This window comes from Sciurus vulgaris (assembly GCF_902686455.1).
Source record: "Sciurus vulgaris genome assembly, chromosome: 5".
In the NCBI taxonomy this organism is placed as follows: Eukaryota; Metazoa; Chordata; class Mammalia; order Rodentia; family Sciuridae; genus Sciurus; species Sciurus vulgaris.
The window spans coordinates 174005019-174030422 of record NC_136465.1 but is presented as its reverse complement, the minus strand read 5'-3'; the positions used below and the strand labels follow the sequence as shown (position 1 = coordinate 174030422).

At 53.3% G+C, this 25404-nt stretch overlaps 1 protein-coding gene across 3 annotated transcripts in view; it reads right to left on the bottom strand.

Annotated features, from left to right (window-relative positions):
* ZC3H7B (zinc finger CCCH-type containing 7B) overlaps positions 1–25404 on the bottom strand; it is a 54743-nt gene that overhangs the window by 2996 nt on the left and 26343 nt on the right. Inside the window, exons 5-22 of one of the 3 annotated variants that reach the window (XM_079142113.1) lie at positions 24420–24578; positions 20251–20331; positions 19396–19452; positions 16618–16660; positions 15870–16063; positions 15227–15548; positions 14308–14366; positions 13438–13597; positions 12830–12991; positions 10931–11136; positions 9467–9567; positions 7727–7908; positions 4995–5080; positions 1271–1404; positions 1015–1120; positions 805–913; positions 441–574; positions 176–339 (exon numbers count right to left, since the gene is read on the bottom strand). In XM_079142113.1, coding sequence (XP_078998239.1) covers positions 176–339; positions 441–574; positions 805–913; positions 1015–1120; positions 1271–1404; positions 4995–5080; positions 7727–7908; positions 9467–9567; positions 10931–11136; positions 12830–12991; positions 13438–13597; positions 14308–14366; positions 15227–15548; positions 15870–16063; positions 16618–16660; positions 19396–19452; positions 20251–20331; positions 24420–24578 — 2459 coding nt within the window. The remainder of the gene's footprint in view (positions 1–175; positions 340–440; positions 575–804; positions 914–1014; positions 1121–1270; positions 1405–4994; positions 5081–7726; positions 7909–9466; positions 9568–10930; positions 11137–12829; positions 12992–13437; positions 13598–14307; positions 14367–15226; positions 15549–15869; positions 16064–16617; positions 16661–19395; positions 19453–20250; positions 20332–24419; positions 24579–25404) is intronic. The other 2 variants (XM_079142115.1, XM_079142114.1) reach the window with 2 other exon arrangements.

Sequence of the window (25404 nt, the reverse complement as noted above, 5' to 3'; positions counted from 1 at the left end):
GTCTGAGCCCACCCCCTAATCCTGCCCCCCACCACTCGGCAGGAGACATTCCATGCCCTGCAGGCCATCTCTAGACCGAGAGGAGCAAGAGCTGGTCACTGCACCCACGTCCTCAGGCCCACCTACATCCCACCAGGCCCTGCCACGCTGCCCCGCCCTGCCCTCCTTGGAGCACCTGTCACAAAGCCGGAACTCGCCCATAGGGAAGCGGTAGGCCCAGCCGCTGGCATCGCTGTCCGAGGTGAAGACCTTTTCCTTGTGCTTCTCCGACTGTATATGCTGCTGCCACTGCTTCTTGCTGTTGCTATTCTTGCCACAGAGCCAGCAGTGGTAGCCCATCTGGGGGCACAGTTGCTGTGGGTGCCAGCTCCCCACCTGCCCACCAGCCAGCCCCTCCAGTTGCCTTCCTGGGTCAGGTGTAAGCCATGGCCCAGGCTTACCATGATGTCGGCGTAGTCTGTGGGCATCTGGATCTGCTTCTCTCCTTCCCGAGAGCTGATTGGGGTTCCTTCCCCGGGCTTCCCTGGGTTGTGTTTTTTCAGCCACATGTCATAGGTCTGCTGCATGTCCAGGACTGGCCAGGGGACAGGGTGCCTAGTGAGGGGGCTTCCCCATCATCCTTTCTGCCCCATGATCCCTGGGACTTGGGAGCCGTGGGATTCCAGGCCCTGCTGTTAAGCCACCCCGCCTCAGTGCCTGGCAGAGGGCGTGGCCTGCTGCAGACACCTGGGTGGCAGAGGGAGGCCCAGCGAGCCTGGAGGAATGTCTAGCAGAGAGGAGATGCGGGGCAAGTCTGCCACTCACTCTTGTTCTCCTTCATGAACGTCCACATGTCCCTCTCCTCAGGGCTGTGTGCGAAGGAGCAGTTGCCCACATACTGGCACTTGCGGCCGTTCTGCGCGTGGATGCAGAGCTGGGGGCAGGGGGCAGGAGAACCAGTTGAGTCCTGCCTGCTGCAGAAAGTACTTCAGGGCCCACCATCCCTGCCCAACCTGCGCCTGTCCCCAAGCTCACATCGTATTGCTGTGGGAAGTTGCGAATGGATGGCAGTGGCCTCACTGACACCCATTTCCTCTTGGCCTTGGACATCACCAGAAGGACACGCCGTTCCTTGGTCCAGCTGCAGGAGAGAGAGGGAAGCCAGTGGGGAGAGCTTGGAGTGAGGCCCCAGAGCTGTGTGACCTCCTCAGAGAGCCCCAGCCTGTCTTTGTCTCCTCACCCACGGTGCATGGTGGCCCACCCTGCACAAGCCCCTGGCTGGGACGCTCACCAGTGACGGGCCTTGGCACTGCAGTACTTGAGCTCCTTGTCAGGTTCCACCACCTGCCCGTTCCTCCAGCACTGGCCACACACAAACTTCATTTGCAGGTCAAAGGTGCTGGGCCCATGTGTCCTTGGGGCACCCTGTGTGGGGATGTGAGAGGGGTTGGTGACACTGCAAGTAAAACGCCTAAGGCCCTGGGGTCTGTTGTAGGGCCATCTAGGTCCTTGGTTCTACTGACAGGCAGTTTTTCCCAACTGCAGGGGCCCTGGCTTCTTGGTGTGGGAGCCAGGCCTGGAATGGGACTCCTGTTTCCCAACCAAGGGCTCTTTCTGCCTTCCCTGGCTGGCTCCTACCTTTTCTCACTCCCTTGGCGGTCTGTTCTGTGTAGCTGCTGCGTTTCCTGGGGCGTAGCATGCTACGTCATACCTCCTGCCTTCGCACATGCTGTCCCCTGTGCCTGGAATGCCCTGCCTCTGATCTTCATCCAACTTGCTTTAGAAACTCTCCTTCAAAACTCAGCTCAAGGACTGAGGCACTGGGTTCAATTCTCAGCATCACATATAGATAAATAAATAAAATAAAAGTCCATTGACAACTTAAAAAAAAAAAAAAAAAAAAAAACCTCAGTTCAAGCACCACTTCCTGCAGGAAGTCCTCCCTGGAGCCCTCCTGTCAGAGCTGTCCCTTTTGTGAGCTCCCACAGTTGCTGAACCACTGCACACTGACCAACTGACCAGGTCAGGAGTGCTGGGCCTATAGAGAGCAGGAGTCCCAAAGGTGGGGTGGGCAGAGTGGAGTCTACCTTGGGTAGCCCTGGAGGCTGGCTTCCTCTATATTTCTTCCCCATCCTCTGCCTTGCATTTCTGGGACCAGGCAAAGGGCAAGTGCCCATCCTGTGACTGTGGCCAACCTGATGCTCTGTGAACCCTGCAGCCTCCCCATCTCCTGCGATCCCTGGATGTGGGGTCACCCCTTTGGGCAGCCTAGTTCCTCCAGACTGGCGGGTGCGTGTATCCTGCTATGGCAATTTCCTCAGGACAGGAGCTGTGGCCCACACCCCTGTGACCCAGTGCTGCCCAGACCAGGGCTGCCCTGGAACAGGAAAGAACTCTGTCCTTAATACTGACTAACCCCTGGTCTGGCACAGGGAAAGCTGCAGCATGGTTCAGCCCAGGATGATGTACACATTAATCCCAGGGGTGAGGCTTTGGGATGAATAACTGGGATGCAGGGAGCCAGCTCCAGCAGGCAGATTACCCGCAGGCTCATGATTTCTGGATGTTACTCTTGATTCTCAAGAGAAGCACTGAGCATAAGGTATTGTTCTCATTTCACAGCTGAGGTAGTGGGGTGCCCAGGGCTGTGGTGGCTCAGACCTTGTTCTAAGGAACAGCCACATTGGTTCTGCACTCCAAACAGGCTCAGGCACTGTGCCCATGCTTCATAACCATGTGGTCTCACCAGCTCCCTGACACTCTCAGAGGAGGTGGGATCCTTCCCACCTGACTGAGCAGCGGCAGGCTCAGAATGGTTACCAAGCACCCTCGGGTAAGTGGCCTGAAGACAGGGGTCTGGTCTGAGGCAGGTATGCGTGTTTCTTTCCGAAATAACACTGATAAGCCATAGGTACTGGGCCCAAGCTGCTTCTGCCTGGCATTCACCTGCTCCTTGGTCTCACAGAGCCACTGGCCTCATGCTCCAGATGATAAGCAAGGAAAAGCATCATGCCTGGGTCACAGTTGGGCCTGGTACAGATCTCCTGTTCCTGAGCGAGGGCCCAGCATGGTAACTTGGGTGAGTAGGGTGGGACATCTGACAACAGGTGGGGGATATAGCCCCTCATGGCACCTGTGACCAGCTAGGTCTACAGACTGTCCTGGGTGTCCCTGGCAGCACCACTGGTCAGGAATGAGTGTTGTGGGGTCAGAGGGAGGGACAGGCCAGGATTTGGTGCTCTCTCTTTAGAAGGCTGGTTCTGTCTGAGCCCTTGCTGCTTTCTTGTTGATCTCCTGGCCAGGAGCAAAGAAACCAGAGTAGAGCAGGGGTGGGTCAGGAAAAAGAGAAAAAGAAAAGGAACAGGAACAAGGAGGCTAGAAAAGGAAGGCCCAAAGGGACAGCAGCTTTACCAGTCAGCCTGCAGCCAGTCAGCTCCTCTATCCCTGCCACATTCAGGTTGGCCTCATACGGAGTTAGGGGACCCAGCTTTCCCCCAGTTTGGCTAGTAGATAGGCCTGCATGGATGCGAGTATCATTATCGGGTATGAACACAACCTTATACACACTGCCTCCCAGTCCCAGAGACCACCCCTCTCAGCCTGGTGTCCCAATGCCATCTACTATTACAGTGATCTCAAGGCCTGGGGGGGGGGGCACAAGTATTGAGCCAGTACACATAACAGGACTTGACACGCTGCAGCTTGGATCAGCTCCTGCAAGCTCACCCCGCCCTGATGCTGGGCGAGGCAAGGTTTTATAAGGAGGAACCCCGAGGGTGATGGGGTGAAAGGAATGGTGCAGGCAGGCACCAGGTCCAGGGAAAGCTCCGGGCAAAATGTCAGTGAGCCTGGATCTGCCCCTTGGCAAGTCTCTAATGTGCTCCAAGCCTCAGTTTCCCCATCTGCAAGTGGGAAACTTAATCAAAAGTAATCAAGTAATCAAAGTTTAACCAAATTATCACCAGGAATAGGACAAACTGAGATAATATTCCAGAGAGAATATGCTCTGATGTGTGAGCAGAGAACATGTCCTATGGCATGAGGAAGGTGTACATAAGCCCACAGGGAAGACCTTTTACAAAACCACTGGCTCTTCAAAAACATCTGTGTCATAGAAGACAAAGACAAATTGAGGAACTGTTTTAGATTAAAGGAGACTAAGGAGACAACAACCTCCCATAGTGCATTAGCCAGAGTTTTAGGAATTATTTATAAAATCTGAATAATAGTCTCATATCGATGTTAATTTCCTGTTATAATTTTACTGTGTAAGAAAGGGTCCTTTTTTTGGTCCTGGTGATTGAACCCATGGGTGTTTTACCACTGAATACATCCCAGTCCTTTTTTTTTTTTTTTTTTTTTTTAATTTTGAGACAGGGTCTCACAAAATTGCTGAAACTGGCCTTGAATTTGTGTTCCTCCTGCCTCAGTCTCCCCAGTCACTGAGATTAAAGGTGTGCACCACTGTCCTGACTACAGTGTCCTTATTATTTTTTTTTATTTTAGTTTAAAAAAAATTGTTTTTAGTAGTAGATGGACTCGATACCTTTATTTTTTATTTATTTATTTTTATGTGGTGCTGAGGATCTAACCCAGGGCCTCACATGTGCTAGGCAAGCGCTCTGTCACTGAGCCACAACCCAAGCCCTGAGCGTCCTTATTTTTAAGACATATGCATGAAAGTATTGAGCGGTAAAAGGATATCGCATCTGCAACTTACTCTCCAATGAGTCAAGTGAAAAGATGTGCGTACTTATATGGGTATATATATACACACACGCTCAGGACAAAGCCACACACACACACACACACACACACGACAAAGACAGACAGACTACAAAGCAAGTGTGGGACATGAAAAAAGGTCAGCTTCTGGGGAATTCAGGAAGAGTGTCCATGGATTCTTTGTACTGTCTTACAACTTTCCAGTAAGTATGAAATTACTTCATAGTAAAGGTACAGGGACAGACCTTATGGGGCCTGATCCCACCCTCAATGCCAATCCTGGGACTTACCAAGCTGCTGCTGGCTTTTCCTGCATGGGCTTCCATCTGCTGCCAGTATTTCTTGGATTCCTGAACGATGTCCTCATGGGTCATGCCTGGGGAGGGTGGGGGCAGACACAGGTGTCCCTGAAAGGACTTAGCAAGGAGAGGTAGGGTATCTGTGGGATGCTTGTGCTACCTGAGGCCCAAGTGAAGGAGCCTCACCCCAGTCAGGCCAGGGCATGGTAAGACTCAGGATGGAGGGAATCCACTCATCCTCCCTGACCTGTTTGCTCATCTGCAACATGGGAATGAAGGCCTCCCCCTCCGCCGTCTGTTGGTATCGCTATCTCCTGAGCCTGCTGCTCAGCACCCTTTCCTGACCCCGCTTCCTCCCTCAGCGGAGGTTCAGTCCTGACCCTGCTTGAAGCCCCTAGCCCACTGGTTCTTAGGACTCCATGCTTGCCCCAGCCTAGCTCACCAGCTCACTGCCCATCCCAAAGGGCAAATGCTGCAGACTGGTGGCCTGATCCTGCTAGATGAATTCCTAGCAGCTTTAGACTATAGAAGCCCACTCTCCAGGTCTAGCTTAACACCTCTTCCCAACTCCTCTGCTCTTTCTAGTGCCTTCCCACAATTCGCTGACCACTTGTTCTGTGGCTACTGCTCCATAGCAGCCTCTCAGCCAGGCCACACACTGCACTTTACACCCAAATTCTTACTGATGATCTGCAAACGTGTATCTAGAGCCTAGACCTCTCCCGTGAACTTCCAGCCTCCCACATCTGGCTGCCTGCTCAATATCTGCACTTGACGTCCAACAGGCAGCTTTGACTCCCTGTCCTACTCTGAGCCTTGAGGGGGCACCCCTCAAACTTCCTTTTCCTATAGCCTCCCCTTTCTCAGAACATGGACCCCTATTCTTCCAGTTACTCTGACCTTGGAGTTGACCTTGACGCCATCCTTTGTTTCATACTTAACATTAACAAATCGTATAGGTTTCACTATCAAAATAAACCTGGAATGTGACTACGTCTGTCATTTCTACTGCCACCACTCTGACCTGAGTCACACCCTTCTGCTCTTACTCCTCTATTCTTCACCCGGCAGCTACAGCAACATGAAAATACTGATCAAACCCTGCAATTCCATGACTTAAACCCTGCCAACGTTGCACATCACATTTAGAACAACCCGGAAGCTTCACATTCAGAACAAGGCCAACTGCAGGCATGCTGCTTAATGATGGGGCTACAGACTTGGAAATGTGCTTTTGGGGGATTGCCTCTTCTCTTGAAGATCACAAAGTGTCCTTACACAGACCTAGAGAGTGGGAGATAAGTGCTCCACCGGGCCTTCCTGTGATCAAGAGATGTGGTAGACAAGATGTGGCAAACTGCTTTACAGCAGACTTTAAATAAAAAAAACAAACAGACAAGTACTAGGGGGCTGGGGCTGAGTGGACGAGCGCTTGCCTAGCATTTGTGAGGCACTGGGTTCGATCCTCAGCACCACATAAAAATGAATAAAATAAACGTCCATCAACAACTAAAAACAAATATTTTTTAAAAATTAACAACACTAGGGTACACTCTAAAATTACAATAAAGACAATAAGAAGTATAGTCTAGTAAAAACATAAACCAATGACATAATTATTTGTTTACTATCAAGTTCTACGTACATAACTGTGCTGTGCTTTTCAGCGACTGGCAGCACAGGTTTGTTTACCCTGGGCATCACCCCAAACACCCGAGCACTTGTTGCACCACCATGTTATGACAACTGTGCTGTCACTGGAGATAGGAAGCTTTCAGCTTCACTATCGTCTCATGGCACCTCCGCTGTATATACGGCCCACGGCTGATTAAAACATCACCACGCAGCACATGCCTGTATATCCATTTAAGGCCAAGAGACTTCCACACGTGGGTCCCTGTGGACCCTGGGGCCTCAACTCTACCCTGCCCCATTCACTGCCATAACCCTCACGGATGGTCCTCCTCCTTCCCTGGGGCCTCTGGCCTTGCCGTTCCTTCTGCCTAGAACAGCCCTCTGCCCTTCTCCCCAGTCTGACCTGAATATGCTCCCCCTGTGGCCCTGTGGCTCATAGATAGATGCATATCTGAAATGATTCCACTATTGATCCCTAAGGGGACACTGATTTTCCTACACACACAAAATGCTGGTAAGTAAATGATGACAGGCTGTGGGGAGAAGAGCACATCACAGGTCAGGAGGAACACAGGACTCACTTCCCAACTTGGATATTGTGTCCTGTCCCCTGGTAAGTTCCCTGGGGTAAGGGCCTTGACTAGTTCATGGCTGAATCCTCTGACACAGAGAACCTGCTCAATACATCTCTCTGAGATGAGCAAGTGGGTGAACGCCTGCTAATCTGTGAAGTAGCGATTAGGATGGAACTTGCCAGGTGAGCAGATGGAGGCTAAGGGAGAGCCCCCTAACCTGACAGTCCCCAGGCAGCAAGTGGAGGAGCTGGAGCAGGGTCGACCAGCTCTGCAGCCTGGCTTGGACTCCCTCTCACCTGTGTTCCCCTGGCAGTGCCCCGGTAGGTAGAAACCTAGGATCTTCCATGCCTAGAGGCTCCCTGACAGCAGGGCTTAGTTTCCTCTGCAACATTCAGGATGCACCAACTCCTCTAAAGAACTTGCTCTCCTGAGGCCCTTCCATTGGCCTTCATGCCCTGGGGCTTCCACCCGGCCAGTTCACATGACCCTTGGCCTGTTGGGCCTGCTCCTCACCTGAGTACTGCTGCAGCAGCCAGACTTTGAGCTCAATGAAGCTGTGGGCAAAGTGGCAGCTGTCCTCACGCAGGCAGCCATAGCGAACCTCGTGGCGGCACACGTCGAACTGGAAGTGCTCCTGGAACTGGCGGATCTTGGAGTACTTGAGGGAGGTGGAACGGACGATGTGCACCAGGCACCTGGTGGGCAGGTGGGGAGGACACAATGTAGACTGCAGCCCTCCCGGCCCTCCACTTCCTGGGCTGCTGCCCTTCCCAGTGCCAGGCAATCCTGAGGAGAGAGACTTGTCCGTGCATATTGCTGCCCCATTCGCTGATCCCAGAATGCAGGTGGATCAGCAGGTTAGAGGTGGGGGTCCTGCACCTGGGCAGGCCTAGCCTGAGAATTCCCAGTCTGCTTTATTAGTGCCCCTCAAGCTTCAATTCAGGGTCTGCTCGACCTGGAGTTGCCAGAAAGCAGAGGGCACCGACCCCACCTGTCAGGAGGGTCAGAGAGGTGTGCCTGTGGATGGGGGAACTTCCCCTCAGGTTTCCACTAGATACAGTTCCTTTAGGCCCCAAATCTTTTCTTCCTCTTTTTTAAATTAATTTTTAAATTGGTATATTATAATTATACATAATAGTGGGATACATCGTGTCAAATTTGTATAAGCACATAACAGAACTTAGTCAAATTCATTCCCTAGTACCTCTTCCCTTTCCTTCCCAATCTCTTCTCCACTACAGCTGTTCCTTCTATTTTCATGAGATATTCCCCAGTTTTTTTTTTTTCCTCTCTTTTTTCTCTATAGCTTCTACACATGAGAGAAAATATGATCCTTAATTTTCTGTGTAGCTTACTTCACTTAATGCTCTCAATTTCCATTCGTTTTCCTGCAAATGACATAATTCCATTCTTTATGGCTAAGTAAAACTCCACTGTGTGTACAGACCACATTTTCTTTATCTGTTCATTTGTTGATGGACACCTAGGCTGGTTGCATAAATTGGTTATTGTGAATTGAGGTGCTATAAACACGGGCATGCATGTACAGCTATAGTAGATTGACTTTAATTCTTTTGTATAAATGCCAAGGAGTGTGGTATAGTTGGGTCATTTGGTGGTTCCAGTCTTTGTCTTTTGAGGAACCTCCACACTGATTTCTACTGTGGTTATTCTAATTTATAATCTTCCCAACAGTGTGTAAGTCTTCCTTTTCCCCCACATCCTTGTGGGCCAGGAATCTTAATGACCCTCACTAAAACCTAGGAGATAGGATCGCCATCAACCTAACAGATGAGGACACCCAGCAGTGGCTAGTGCTCCCACATAAAGCCAGCCATGGGCCAGGCTGGAATTTGGATCCAGGTGTGTCTGACAGCACATTGGGGCATCAAGAGGAGCAAAGGCAGCAGTGCCAGACCCAGCCCCACACCTCCCATTCCCTGTCTGATGCTGAAATCATAAAAGTGATGGTCAGAGGTGGCACCCCCAACTTGCCTGCCAACTAAGCTGCTCCCAAGCCTCAGCTTTCCCTTCTGTACAAGAGGGACAGTGACTCCTCCTCCAGAGGACTGCTGAGATAATCGAACACCCAAGACAACAGCTGGAATAGAGTAGCCGCTCAATAAACATGTTCGTGTCCTTCCAGGTAGAGACTGTCCTTTGTATTGACACCCAAGTCTCCTCTTTGGCCTCAGCCCTTCCCCAGGGGGCCTCTCTACCTACCCTCAGCCCCAGGCTGCAGGACCCACTCACTTGTTGTTGTAGAAGCTGTGCTTGGCAGCCAGGTTGGAGCAGACAGATGGAGAATCCTTGGTGCCTTTGCTGATGATCCGGGGTTTACTGTCAAAGCAGATCTGCCCAGGGAAGGGTTGGGTTGGGACCCTGGGAGGCCACCAGGGGAAGGGGTAGGCTGGGACCCCACACGGGCACATAGGGAAGGACAGCTGGTCCTTGTCCCAGGTCAAAGTGAGGAAAAATATCCCAGGGTTGGTGGCCCTAGTGTCTCTGGCTCTAGTTCACAGATAACCTGGGCCCTGGCTCCCTCTTTTCCCTCCTCCAAGCTCTCTCTGATCCTACCACTCCAAATGCCTGGAGCATGGGGTTATTCTATGTCTCTGTGCCTCAGCCTTCTCAACTGTAAACTGGGGATAACACCATACCTCCTTTGTCCCACAGGACACTATAAAGGTCCAAAAAAGATAATAAGGAACTGCAGGTGCTTTGTAATCCACATTCTGCCACATAGCTATGAGCCATGATCCCCAGGCCAGCAGCTCCCTGAGGGCCGGCCCAAGTCCACCTGCTCTAAGGGTCAGGGAAGGGGCTGGTTGTGCAGCATGTGAGCCACACCAAACCCGGCCAGCAATCCAGACCCCGAGCCCTTGCTCTACAGAGATGAACATGACAGTGTCCCTTGACTTCAACAAATGAGGAGATATAAGCCAATTTCTCTCCTAAGGCCAAGCATAGTCTTCTGTGACCACTCTGGAGAGGGACCTGACAGCTCAGTAGAGCTGCTGGGATCAGAGGTGAGCCCAGGGGGTCTGAGATGCAGAAACATGGAACATGTTCTCCAGGGTGGGAACAGCCACGGTGCAGAAACTGAAGCTGGCATGGCTGGAGGGAAAGCATGTGGGGGGAGGTGTGGCGAGCATGGCCATGGGCCCCTTGTTCTGGGCAGCTGAGCGGTGCCAACCACACCATGCCCACACATGACATTCAGGGGCAACCTGGACGAGCACCCCGGACTGCCTGGTCCCAGGGGGGCTGGCCATTAGGACCAGCTGACATTGAGAGGTGGATCTCAGCTAGCCACGTGGCCTTCGGGCAGCTCCTGGCTTCCTCGAGCCCCAGTGTCACCATACCTAAACAGGGACAGTTATCTGCCTGCCAGCGTGGCCAGGAGGGTGGGAGTGAGGATCTAAAGCCTGGCAGGTGACTGTCAGGGTACAGCAGGAGGGAGGGATACTATTTCTTTCTGTTCTGGTCTTGGTTTCCACATTTTCAAAACAGAGGACTGGATAGGATCTGATCTCTAGTGAGGACCCTCGGGACCCAACTGGACAGTCCGGGGATCTACTGATTCTGCAGCCAGGCCTCCCATAGCCACAGGTTCCAGGACTGACCCCCACAATGGCCGGAACCAGGGAGCAATTCCAGCCCTGCGTGGGCCTTGGACCATGGGGGAGGCAGTGGGGCGGGCAGCTGTGCAGGTACCTCACAGAGGAAGGTGAAGATGCCCTGGTGCTCCTTGAGGAGCTTAGCGATGGTGAGGCTGCCACGCTTGACGCCCCCCAGCGGGTCGAAGAGCAGGTCGCGGTTGAGGGTGCCCTTCCGCTCCTCAGTCCACACGTCGATCTCCTCCTGATGGTAGGCGAAGGTGCAGTTATCCCCGTACTTACAGTCCTGCTTGTTAATCATGTCTGCAAAGAGGCAACAGGACACACACGTTCTGCCAGGCAGGGATGGCAGCCTGCAACACCCCCAGGATCCCACTGTGGCCAGCAGGGCTCAGCTTTGCTAGACTTGGTGACCTCCTTATAAAGACGCCTTTCGAAATGCCAACCAGGCCCCTCAGGGCTGGGCACCTGCAGAGCTTAGCCACTGCTCCTCCCCACTTGCCTCCAGAGCTGTCTTCTATAGGTCAAGGAAGATAAAAAGCATTCAAAAGGCTTCTAGAAGTATACAAGCCTCTACATAAACAGGAAGGATTTAAAAATAAATTATTATTCACCAGGAAACTAACGGTGTATGGTTAAGAGCATGGACTTCCAAGTCAGAGAAACTTGCCCTGGGATTCCTCATCACTCCCTAAGCTTTGGCTGTTTTCCCAGGAGCAGAGGTCACCGAGTTGTGGGGACGAGGCCGAGGAGTGTGGAGAGACGGAAGCAGGCTCAGACCTTGGAGAATTGCCATTCCGGGGGTGGGATCTGATTTGTTTCTCTCCTTCTCCTCTTTCTACATTAGCCTTGTCCCAAACTCCACTAGGCCACACCACAAGGAAACATGGGACACAGACCCAGAGAAGCAGGTCACATCGCAGATGCGGGTGAGGCAGGTGCAGGTAGAAGCACTGTGGGAAGGGGCTTCCCACATAGCAAGTGTCAGAACCATGGGGAGTGGTCAGCACAGAGGCGAGAGAAGGCTGTGTGGGCAGCCGTAGGCCTGTCCAGTTTGGACTTGATCCCACTGGCCACGGCAGGGCTGCAGGGAAGAAGGTGACCAGCTCCCAGAAGGCTGGGTAGGTGACTGCTACAGGCTGGGTCAGGAGACAAATGCACAGCCTGGCAGATTCTCAAAGCCTTGGTCTCCTTCCTCATCCAGAACTAAGGACGGGGATCGGTGAGCGCAGAAGCAGGGCTCCGCTCTAAAGCACTTAATGACAATGCAACTGTTCACAAACTGCCGTATGGACTGGGCCACGTTACGTGGTTGGGGAATAGAAGAAAACCAATCAGGTAAATGAGAGTGACAATAATGTAATCATCAAAAGAACTATTTTTTTTTGGGGGGGGGGAGGGGGTTACCTGGGATTAAACTCAGAGGTACTTTACCACTAAACCACTTCCCCAGCCTTATTATTTTTGATTTTGAGACAGAGTCTCTCTAAGTTGCTTAGGACTTTGCTGAGTTGCTGAGGCTGGCCTTGAACTTGGGATCCCTCTGCCTCAATGTCCTGAGTTGCTGGGGTTACAGGCGTGCACCACCATGCTGGCTAAGAACTGACGTGTGTCAAGCCCTTCTGTATGCCAGTCCTAAGTGCTTTTTGTGGATTCTCTCCACAACCCTCCTAGTAGCCCTTTGGGTCCTTACAGTGGAAAGAAATCAGCTCTCTATGAACTGTGGGACCCTCACACTTGAGAGCACAGGCCACCATAGGGCTCCAGATCCATGGAGTGGAATGTTTCCCATGGGTCTCTGGAGCCAGCTGGGATAAGGGATGCTCATTCTGACAGGGAACTTGTCTTCGATGACACCAGGGAACTCAGAGCTCAGCCCACACCTCTCCTGTGACTGTGATGACCACGCCTGTTCTGCTGCCCACAATGCCAGAGCAGTGCCTGGGGTGGGAGGAGCCAGGCCCTGGCTGTGCACTGGTCCTGTTGCAGGTCTCACCTTTGCACAGGTAGTAGGAGCCCACGAAGCTGGTCTTGGTGGGCCGAGGTCGGATCCGCTTCCAGCTCTGGTCCTCGGAGCTCCGGAGGCGACCCAGTAAGATGTCCCGCTTGCACTTGTGCTCGAGGCCCTCACGGTAGGTGTAGTCGCCTGCCCTGGGGCCTGTGAGCAGGATGGACAGTGACAGTGGTTCCAGGTAGAACAGAAAGGGTGACCCTGGCAGCCCTAGGCAGGGGTGGGAACACCTGCCCTCACGTGGGCCTCCCCAGCTCCTGCCACACCCTTCCCTGCTATGTGCTGCCTAAAGCTGGGGGACCGTGTTGGAGGGGGCCCTCCAAGGAGTCCGTTCTCCTCCCCTCCTTTGCACCACTGCCATGACCTGTGGTGGACCTGCCCATCTCAGCATCTCTCCTGGGTTATGAAAACCGTGCCCAGCGGAGGAGAGGCCTCGACCGGCACCCACACCGTCCCTTCCTGCCTTGGAGGGGCTTAGTTTCTGGCTCCTCTCTCACACTGACATACTAAGGTCCTTCTGTTCTGGACCTCCAAGTCCTGAGATTCCTGGCATGTCTGGGGACACAGGGGTGTGGCCTCAGGTGTGACATTACCTGTCTTGGGGTAGCACAGCTGGCAGGCCTGCTTGAATTCGTGGGTGGCAGCCAAGGGGTTCTTGATGAGCAAGGCGGTGTTGGGCATGGAGGGCTCCGGCTGTAATGGGAGGAGGTCGGCCATCTTGGGCTGAGTGACAGCTGGACCACCACGGCCAGCCTAGGCACCGAAGGTAGAGGGTACTCTTTGATGCCACCATCCTACCCCAGAGCAGAACTATAGCTGAGGGCCCTCCCTCTTCCTTGATCCTCCCTGCCCTTGTATTGTGGTCCAAGAGCCCAAAACTCCAGAACCAGCCCTCAGAAGTCCTCAAGCTAGGTGGGAGCAGAGGTGACAGTGATCCTAGCTTAGAACCTTTCTTTGAATAAAAAGGTCAATGCGAAAGTAGAGAAAGAGCAGTGGCCCTGCTTGACCTCGCACATGCCATCCCCGGTGCCCAGACATTAGCCCTCAGGAAGACCAAACTCAGAGAGACTGGGGGTCTTCCCCAGGCAACATGGCTAGTGTCCAGGCTGAGGTCAACACACAGGCTGCTCCTCCTGGTCACACACTCTCTGAAACTCAGAACAGGCTGAGCCTGGAGACCAGGGCTGTGGAAAACATGGGGGAAATCACTAAGGCCTCCGAGCCTTGGTGTCCTCTCCCAGGAGGCAAGGTAGGGAATGTTCTTTGTGACCCCTGAACATGGCCGGTGAGGAGGGGCTAGGAGACCACTGTGGTTCCTCCCACTGAGGGTGCCTCTTCTTGGGGGCTTCAGCAACTCACCCCATGCAGAGGGCTCACACCAGCTCCAGAGCCCACACCATTCCCTCCCCCAACCCCCAGGGGGATGAAAGGCCTGGTCTTGGAGTCCCATCCAAGTTACTCACCGAGGGGGTGGGTTTCTGAGTACTGCTTGGGGGGCGGTGGTCCTGTGAGTTGTTCTCCTCTGGACAGGGAGAAGACACAGCAGTCACTTGCCCTGGTACTAAGGGCATGGGGGACCAACCCGCAGGCCAAACATCCTCTCCTAATCTTGCCGATCTGTGGACTCTGCCCTCCTCTTTATTCTCACAGCACAGTCCTGGGGCAAAGAGGCTGCAGCCTCTTGTGCCCCCCAACCCCTTGCTTAAGCCTTCTTGGGCTCCCTGCTGCCGCTGGAGAAAGCCTGACTCTCGGCTTGGCTCATAGCTCTAGACCCTGTTCTACCCATGCTTCCCTCAGGCCCCCTGTTCTGATCATTGGCCAGCCCCTGACCCCTCCACCTTGCAGAGCCTAGGCCTCTGTACTCTCTGCCCAGCTGAGGACCTTATCCGACACCTGGCCCTGCCATCACTTCCTCGGCCTCTCTGTGCTCCTCCCTCCCCATAAATCTCAGCTGTAAGTGCCCTGGACTAGTCTGGACTACTCTGAAAGTTAGCCTGCCAAGGCCCAGACGGGTCAGTTTCCTCTAACATCCAGAGTGGTGCTGAGCGAGTCTGTGGTCTTGTACTTTGCCCCCAGCCTCAGAGTCATCTCTGTGGGCCCCCCACCGGGCCCTGGGGGGCTGGGCAGACAGCAACAGACTGAACTATCGAAGCTCTGCTGATTGATCTTGAACGAGACACCCAGCCTGAGGCTCAGATCCACACAATACTGAGCACCGCAGATACACAGCCACACACACACGTGGCACTGGATGCAACAGGTGAGAGGCCTGGGTCTACAACTTAGATACAATCCCCCTCTGCTCTCCAGAAACCAGAGACATAATAGCACTTCACAGCTGTGGTGCTGGGGAAGGGGAGAACGTGCCCACCCAGGCCTCACCCATGAAGGAGTCAGGCTTTTCCAGGGAGCCTCGGGCAGACCCGAAGCTGTCGAGGGCGTCCAGCCGGGTCTCTGAGTATGGCAGCAGGTCCAGGGGGTCCAGCGTGGGGCCTGGGGGGTCGAGGGCATCCAGCACAGAGGCAGCCAGCTTCTTGGAGGGGTCCATGACGAGGCCAAAGGAGGCAGGGGGCAGTGGGCTGGAGACGGGGATGGAGCCGCCCACCACAGGTGGCAGCAGCGGGGTCCCACCAGGGAACACGGGTATCAGCTGGGGCAACTCACTAGGCACACCACTGCCAGGCAGGCCACCCTGGACCAGAGACTGCGAGATAGGGACAGAGGCAGGGGTCAGCAGGGAATATGATTGTCTAGCCCTGGACAGAACGGTGCACTCCAGGAAGCAGCCAGCTGCAACTCTCTGCCGCTCGGGTTCAATCTGCCTATGAGGTGGAGCTCGACCCTTCTTGGGGGACATTCTACAGCTTTGTGTCTGTTAATGCCAAGTCCCTCCTGAGGCTTCCTCCTGAGGCCTGTTTCCCCAGCTGTGACATGGAGATGGAAGTCTTCCCTCTACCCCTCATGGGACAATGGGGTCCCAAGTAGGAGATGGGCTCTGGGAACAGGAGGTGGCAGTGTGACTCACCAATGAGTCCAGGAGGGTGTCCAGCTCTGGACCAAAGACATCGCCATCTGAGAAGTCATCCAGGCTCTCAGTGCTGGGGAGGGTCCTGCTGCTGCTGTCCAGGGGGGCCAGCAGGTCCAGCACGTGAGGGAACAGTGGCATTGTAGGCGGGGAAGGGAGCAGGGCTGGGGAGCCTCGCAGGTCCACGTAGCAGTCTGTGGGGTGGGTGGACTCAGTAGCTGCAGGGGTGTAGCTTGATGGGAGTGGGGAAGGGGGTCCCAGGGTGATCATCCAACTCCTATCCTCCCCTCCTCACGTGACCCTGTCTCCCTATCACCCGCCCCTAGGGCAGAGGCCTGTGATGACCAAGGAAGGCATCCTGGGGGCAGGGGTTCAGTCCTATAGCATCTCTCAATGGCCTTGGTTCCACCTGAATATCTCTCATCCTCACCTCTGGGGTCAGTAGTGCCCTTTCTCCACTTATAAGGTGGAACCCTTTCTGGAAGCCAATGAGGAGGAGAGGGGCCAGGAGGCCTCTGGAAGCAGTGGGTGCCTGCGGGGGCAGGTCTGGAGCGAGGGGCAGAGGACAGCTGGAGAGGAGGTCTTCTGCCCAGAGGAGAGCCAACCTTCAACCCTCTACTTCCTCTCCTCTGGAGCCCTATCTGCAGGGCAGGGATGGGAAGGGGACTGACTCTTCTGACTTCCCAGGGACCTTGGGGACAGAAGCTAGGCCCCATTGCAACCCCATCCTCTTGATCAGGGATACTACCTGTTTCAATGTCATCTATGGAGCCCAGTCCATTGGAAGTTCCCTGTGGAGAAGTACATCAGTCAGGCAGGGGACACAGGCTGGGAAGGCATAGCCTGGCACCCCGGGTGGCTCTGCTGATGGCCTAGAGTCTAGGGTGGGTGTCAAACATTGATCACATGCTGGACTTGCGGGGGTCTAGTCAGTGGTCAGACAGGTTCTGTCCAGGAGTGGGTGGGGTGGGGTCAGACAAGGCTCACAGGTGTACCTCTTGGCAGCAGTGACCGAGGGGATAGGATCTAACGTCTGAGCCTCAACTTTCCCACCTGTCAACGGGTAGGGTCTTCACCCTAGGGAGGGTGGTGAGGATTTTACCAAGCCCTCCACATCTCACCACAGATGGTCTGCAGTTCAAAGACAAAAGTGTCCACCTCCCCAGGGACAGATCTAGCCTCCTAGGAAGCAGAGAGGGACAATCACTGGAGGCAGGATCCCAGCACACTCTGGCCTTTCTGTTGGAGGGAAGGCTGGACCCCAGTCTGCTCCCTGGCTTGGCCAAGTCCTTGCCCGCTCTGGGCTTGTTTTTTTATTTATAAAATGAGGACACACAGCCACCATCCTCCTGGGATGGTTATGGAGATGAACTGACCTGATGTCTATAAGACCTCAGAGCAGCGCCTGGCACACAGGAAGTGCTTTCTCAGAGTTCACTAGATCAGAACGTGCATGTTCAGGGAGCACCACCAGGAGGCTGGCGTGGGTGTCTAGGTCACCAGCCTCCACACTCCATCCCTGATGGCCATGCTCTGCTTTGTCTGGACCTTCAGGCCACGCATGGCACAAGTCATTCCTCTACTCTGAACATCCTCCCCTTCTTCTCTGGGTCCTTCATGGTTCTGCTGAAGTCTTGCTTCCCTGGTGAGGCCCTGGAGGGCCCCTGCCTCCTGCATGTTCCTGGGAAGGGAAGGCAAGGCCCAGGCCCTCACCATTACCACCCCTCCCAGGGTCAACAGTAGCAATGACAACAAGATTACCCAGCGCCTGCCTCCTGCCAGGCCCCAGCCAACACTCCTCCCCACTACTGTTTAGCATTTGGCCAGGGCGCTCTGCAAGCTGTTGTCCCACAGCACAGCAGGGAGGTGGGCCGCTGGGGCTCTCAGATCAGAGGGGGTTGTCTGACTAGGGCCTACCCGAGGCCTGTGCTCTCCCCCAGCACCCCCACCCCGCCTGCCCACAGAGCACATAGCAAAATGTGCACTTCAGTCCCCCTGGGTGTGTTTGCTCATCACAGATAAGCTGCATAAACCAAAGCCCTCACACTGAGTCAGAGAGCGGCTTTTCTCAAGTTAACTATACAAAATATTCAAGGAGGGGGAAGAAGTACCAGATGAACACCTTTAGGGCAGCTGTGATTCTTCCTGTTTGGCACTGCCTGTGGCTCCCAGGGCCCTGCAGGGCAAAGTCGCCCACAGCCCTCCCACCTACCATCTCACCCTGGCCTGGTTCTCTGGGCTCCTCTTCCTGCCCCTTTGCACAGAATCCCTGCTGGTAATGTTCACTTAGCAGCAAGGATTTATGGAGCCCATCTCTCCAGGAGCCAAAGGGTTGGGAGCTTTCATACATGACTCACTGTAATCCTAGAACTGCTAGTAAAGATAAGGGAAAGGAGGACCTCAGAGGTGGCTCAGGTGGGCGGGGTGGCGCATGCCTGTAATCCCAGAGGCTCGGGAGGCTGAGACAGGAGGACTGAGAGTTCAAAGCCAGCCTCAGCAAAAAACGAGGTACTAAGCAACTCGGTGAAACCCTGTCTCTAAATAAAAATACAAAATAGGGCTGAGGAAGTGGCTCAGTGGTCGAGTGCCCTGAGTTCAATCCCTGGTACCCAAAAAAGAAAAAAAAAGGCGCACTCAGGTTCTGAATCTCAACGCTTCCAGATGCAGAGGCCAGGCTTTTCTGGACCCCCTAGTCTGGGGCAGGACTCCTGACCTCTCTCCTGACCCCAGGCAGTTGCCCTGGGTGTGAGCGCTGTTTCCTCTTCTCTACCTGTCTGAAACCTGCTCCCCTGGCTCTGGGGATGAACTGGCTTGATATATGAAGAGCTCAGAACCCCGCCTGGCACACAGGAAGTGCTTTCCAGTGTTCATTAGATCAACACACACACCTCCTGAACAAGGCTGCCTTGAATTCATGTCATCCTTGCCCCTTGTTCCCCACACTACAGGGAGCAGCTCTCACGTAGAGCCTGGGCCCTGCAGGGCCTTTGCCTGTCTCCTGCATCCCAAGAACTGCCTGCAGGCACAGCCCAGCCACACTACTTCTTGGTGCACACTGGAGCCGCCTGCAGGGATCCTAGCTGACCACACTCGCATGGGTGTACACAATCTACAGGACACCAAGGTCTGTGCAGGAAGATTACACAACCTTGTACATCCTCAGATCACTCTGTCTGTGTGTGTGTGTGTGTGTGCGCGCGCGCGCACACATCACACTGAGGAACAGCTAACCTGGTCTTCTTTGTGGTGCATGCCACTCTGCTTGGGCATCTCACAGACCTCCCTAAGTGACCAGCCCTGACCTCTGTGGATGTGGGAGGGGCCTCAGAAAGGTTTGGCAGGGGCTGAAGGGTCTAGTAGCAGGCATGGTACCATCTGTGGTCCAGTGGCTGCAGACAAACAAGACATCACACTGCCTGAAGCTGTCTACACCCCAAAGAGGAAATCTAAAGCTCTCACAAAGGATGAACCAAGACAGTTTGGTATAGGGGTGGGGAGGAGACTTGGGGTCCTGGCCCCATCCTACCTGATCTGCCACGCCAGCTGCAGTGCCATTACTGAGCAGAGAAAAGGTTTCCAATTCCTGCCAGGGATTGGAGAGAGGTGGGAAGAGATCAAGATCCTGGGAAGATGCTCAGCATCCTGCCAGCCAGGGCAACAGAGAGGCCCTGACATAGGCTGCTGGGATCTATAGTGCCATCTGAGGTCCCTTTTTCCCAGCCCTGCCACAATCACCTACCCTGTCTACTGGGTCAGATTTGGTGTTTTCTTCTTCCAACCTCAACCTGGGCAAAGACCCCCCCATGTGCAAGCTCCTGCTGTGTGTCAGGCACTGAGCTAGGTACCATCTCAAACATTTCCTCTAAAGTGGGCACAATCACCCCTGTCTTCCAGATGTGGAAACAAGGTGGAGAAAAATGAACTGACTTGCTCAGGTCATGGTAGAGACTCTGGAGCCATTTGCTCTCCTGGGTGCTGCAGCATCCTGGCACCTGCAGGTGCCAAATGAATGAATGTGGATACAAAGAAGCCAAACAGATCCTGGCACTTCAGATAGGTACCACACCAGGTTATTTGAGAACACAGGGCGAAGGACGCCAGTGTCAACGGAGGCCATCTCCAGAGTGGCTAAAGTCAGTCAGGGCAGGCGAGGAACATGTTTTAACAGCTGGTGCCTAACTTGAGCTGGGGGCTGTGGCTGTTCTTTCCTCTTCCACAAGGTCTTAGCACTCATTCCAGGGCTTTCAGCCAACAGGAAGGAAAGATCACCTGCTGTCACTTGCTCTGTCCTCACCTAGCCCTGGCCACCTCACCTACTTCCCAGTGGTGCCTGATCCTTTCTGCATCCCTCTTCTGTTCCCGGAGCCCAGAGTCCACCTACCTGGGGCCTCTTATACGCCTTCCGTACTCTCAGCCCGAGCTTCTGAGCCAGCTCCTGACCCAGCTGAGTGACGCTTTCATCCTGGGGGAGATAAGACACAGGACACCCAGTGGGTCAGAATGCCTGGGCCCACAGAGCTGTGCTACTGGACACCTCATGGAGCCCTGAAAGGGGGACCACAGTTAGCGGATGTCTCAGACAAGAAAGTGAGGCCCTGGGAGGTGAGGCTGACTTTCTAAGTCACATATCACAGGGAGCTGTGGGGCTGCAACCTTGAACTCTTGCTTTTATATTTTCTTTTATCGGGGGGAGCGCAAAGGAATAATTTGGCTTCCACTTTACTATATTCTATGTTAATTATCCCTTTATCTTTGAGACAGAGTCTTGCTGTGTTGCCTGGCTGGACTCTAACCCCTGGGTTCCAGTGATCCTCCTGCCTCAGCCTCCAGAGTAGTTGGAACTGCAGGCTGCACCACCAAACCAGGCTGTTGTTTGTGCTGAGAATTTAACCCAGTGGCACTTTACCACTAAGCTACATCTCCAGTCCCCCCGCTTTTTTTTTCCAGTCCCTTTTAATTTGAGACAAGATGTTGGACTGGGGATGTGGCCCAGTCATAGAGTACCTGTCTGGCATGTGCCAGGCCTTGGATTCCATACCCAGCACCACAGGGAGGGAGGGAGGGAAGGAAGGAAGGAAGGAAGGAAGGAAGGAAGGAAGGAAGGAAGGAAGGAAGGAAGGAAGGAAAAAGGAAAGAAGGATAGAAAAAGAAAGAGAGGCAGGATCTTGCTAAGTTGCTGAGTCCAGCTGGGAACATGTGGCTCTCCTGCCTCAGCCTCCTGAGTTACTGGGATTACAGGTATACTCCACTATGCTTGACTCAAACCATGTTTTATTTTTTATTTTTTGCAGGGGCAATATTAGGGATTAACCCAGGAGTGCTTTAACACTGAGCCACAACCTCGCTCCTTTTTATTTTTTATTTTGAAACAGGGTCTTGTTAGGTTGTTACTAAGTTACTGAGGCTGACCTTAAATTTGTGATCCTTCTACTTCAGCCTCCTGAGTCACTAGGATCACAGGCATGTGTCGCCATGCATGGTTCAAACCATGCTATGTGATTTTAATTTTAATATTATCTTTGTATTTCATTTTCTCTCCTTTTCCTTCCTTCCCTTCTCTTCCCCTTCCTCCCTCCCTTCCTTCCTTCCTTCTTTCTTTTTTTGGTGCTGGGAATGGAACCCAGGGCCGTGTACACGCCAGGCAAGTGCTCTGCCACTGAGCTACATCCATAGCCCTTATGTGTTTTTCTTCTTCTTCTTCTTCTTTTTTTTTGTGGTCCTAGGGATTGAACCCAGGAACTCTTTGCCACTAAACTACATCCCCAGTCCTTTTTATTTTGAGACAGGGTTTTGCTAAGTTGCCCAAGCTAGCCTCAAACTTTCAATCCTCCTGCCTCAGACTCCCAAGTAATTGGGATCACAGGTGTGCACCACCATGCCCAGCCCCAGCCTTATCTATTTCTAAAATTCAGCAAGTAAGAGCAAACTGTAGAAAGTGAACTGTTAGAGTGAGCGGAAGTGCTCCCTGATCACTCCGGCCCTCGCTCTGGTTCCTCCCTAGGGGAACCATGCTTTGCGGGTCTGATGCATTTCCCTGCAGATCTTTTCTAGGAGTGTATGCATCCAAATCTGTGAAGAATGCTGTTTTCTTTTGTGGGGCTTTTCTCTTCCATTTATGTATGTGTGTACGTATGTAAGAGGAATCATATACCAATTGTTCTACAACTTGTTTGTCCTAGACAAGGTCGGTGACCTTTGGCAAATGATGTGTTTCACACATAGGGTTCCTAGGAGGTCCCAAGGAGGAAGGACATGTAAGGTTCTGAATAGCACCTGGCCACAGTGAGTGACGGATAAGCATAGCCACTCTTCCCGCCCCCCGCAGGCTGTATTGCTTAATGTGCACTGTGTGCCAGCCATAAGCTATGTCACGACAGCACCAAGGTGCACAGGGCAGACAGGCCTCATGGTGTGTCCAAACCAATAGGGAAGATCAATCTGTCAAGAACGAAATGGGTTACCTTGCACTATGCTCCAGGCCAGGCAGGGCCAGGGGTGCTGTGTCACTGTGTGCCTTTGTCCCTTTTCCTCTCCTGGTGGCCAAGTTCTGGATCTGAGCCACCTCTAGTCCCAATGCCCATCATGATTCAGGTGCTCAGTATTTGCCCAGTAAATACCAGAATAGGGAGGAATTCCCTAATACAAAATAAGGCGTCCTGGGCTGGGATACTTCTGTAGGCAATTTCCAAACCTTCATTGGGGCTTCTTTACCCACAGGATGGAGCTGCCCTACCCCCCCCCTCAGCAGTGCACTCCCCACAAGACCTAGCTGTAGGTCTGCTGTGGATGCTACAAAATGTTATAGGGATCAGGGGATGATTGTCACGAAGAAACATTCTTTTTTCTTTTACACTACTGGGGATTGCGACCAGGACCTGGAACATACTAGACAAATGCTCTTTCACTGAGCTACATTTCTAGCTCAAGAAACATTCTTATTAGGCAACTAAGCATAATCGGGGAAGCATTAAGTATAATAATATCTACTGTGTCCTGAACAGTAGATGTCCTGGTGCATGATTTTCTAATTTTAGCCTCAGTACATCCCTATGACGCATTGTATATTAACAGTCCCATTTTACAGGGGTGCAAACCAAGGCTCCGGGAGGTTGTCATGGCCAAGGAGACACAGCTAAGAGTGGAAGACACAAGAATAAACTCAACCCCAGGCCCACTGTCCAGCACTGACATCCTTGACCACCATGCACACTGCCTGTCCTCTTCGGGAACTGCTCAAGCCCCACCTCCTCCAGGGAGCTTTCCAGGCACCTCCTATCCTCTCCCACTTCCTGGGCAGCATCTGAACTTTTCCAAGCTCCTTAACAGTCACTATTTCAGGAAGGGCATTATATCGACATAGAACTGAGGCAAGAAATGCTTTGTCCAGCCAGGCACAGGGGCACACACCTGTAATCCCAGCAGCTTGGGAGCCTGAGGCAGGAGGAACACAAGTTCAAAGCCAGTCTCAGCAATTTAGCAAGATCCTAAGCAATTCAGAGAGACCCTATTTCTAAAGAAAATACAAAAAAGGGCTGGGGATGTGGCTCAGTGGTTAAGTATGGGTTCAATCCCCAGTAATAAAAACAAGAAAAGAAAAGCTTGGTTTAAAGTGGGTACAATAAGCAACTTAGTAAGACCTGGTCTCAAAATAAACAATAAAAAGGGCTGGGCATGTAGCTCAGTGCTAAAGTGCCCTGGGTTCAATCCATTCAGGAACGGAGCTGGAGAAGTCCCAGGGAAAAGGCCACATTCAGACACTGAGCAGGGGCATTTGTGCATACAGCCTACAGGCTGCGGTGGGCACTGGCAGGACACTGGGGGACAAGGCAGAACCAGGCCTAGACCCCAGGGCTGTTCTAATTTGTCACCTGAAGGCTGTGGGTCCTTGAAGGGCATAGATCTGTGCCTGTATGGGCACTTTGTAAATACTGTTAATGAATGAATGGGAAGGGGACACGTGTCCAGCTGAGTGTGGGTGGGGCCATCTCACAGGCTCGGTACTGCCATTCGCACTGCTGCTTCCCTACCTCTGACAATCAGGGCCCAGCACATATGGCCTAGCACATATTATATGGCATAATCATCACAGCAGCCCTGGACACAGTGTAGAGGTCAGAAGCCCAGACTAAAATCAGACTGCTGGGGCCCAGATCTCAGATCTGCTACCCTAAGCCGTCGTGATTTCGGGAGTGCTCCTTTCTCTCTGTGTCTCTATCCCTTCACCTTTAAAGTGGGTACAATAAGCAACTTGGTAAGACATGGTCTCAAAATAAACAATAAAAAGGGCTGGGCGTGTATGTAGCTCAGTGCTGAAGTGCCCTGGGTGCAATACTCAGTACAAAAAAAGAGCAGGGTTGTCACACGGATTTGGTGAGTTAAAACCCATAATGCAGTTTTAGTAGTGCCTGGCACCAATCAGAGCTCAGAGATGACGGCCAGCATTCCTATCAGTGTCTGCAACTCCATGTCACAGAGGACGCCGAGGCTCAGTGAGAGGCGGAAGCCGGGCCTACCTGAGAGCAAGAGCAGAGGTTTGGAGTCGGGACTCACGTGTGGCAGGGCCAGGGAGCACCGGCTGCTGCACTCGTAGGCCTCCTTGTGGCGCCCCAGCTCGTTGAGGGCACGCGCCTTGCGGAACAGCGCCCGGATGCTCTGGCTGTCCAGGAGCAGCGCCTTCTCGCTGTCCTCCAGTGCTTTCTCATATAGGCCCTGTGGGAGAGGAGTGGGAGACCCACCAGTCAGCACCTGTGACTCTCTGCCTGCCCTGGGCTCCTGCCCACACCTAGGACTGGAGAGCAGCCTCCCCTCCCTGCAGAGCGGGAGCTGGGGCAGGACGGGGCTCAGGAATGGAGCTGGAGAGGTCCCGGGGAAAAGGCCACATTCAGACACTGAGCAGGGGCATTTGTGTATTCAGCCTACAGGCTGCAGTGGGCACTGGCAGGACACTGCAGGGATGGGCTGCAGGTTGTACAGTGCTGAACATGGTCCTCCCACACGTATTTGCACATCTGCCCTCAGTTTAAATCCTTAAAGCCCAAGAGTGGCACCTCTGAGAAGCGAAATCCTGGGGCAGCTCTGCACAAAGAACAGAGTGCGAAGGGCCAGATCCTCAGGCATCCAGAGATGCACTGATCCAGAAAAGCTGGCTGAATTGCAGAAGTCTCCCTGGGCCCTCTGCAAGTCTGCAGCAGAGCTTCCCACAGGATCTGAACAGCAACTGAGCCAGAGTAGGAGTGGGCTAGGGAAGAGGAGGAGCTTAGGGAGAGTGACGAAGCTGGGAGGTTGAAGTGGGGCAGGTCCAGTGTCACCTGGAGATTCAAACTCAATTCATCTGGGGCAGGGCTAGGGCATCAGCACCATGCTTTGAGAATTTTTTATTATGCATCCATATTCTTTTTTTTTTTGGAGCTGGGGGTCTTGCTATGTTGCCCAGGCTAATCCCAAACACTGGGCTCAAGTGATCCTCCTGTCTCATCCTCCTAAGTAGCTGGGAATACAGGCCACCTGGCTTATCTGTTTTCTAAAGTTCTCCAGG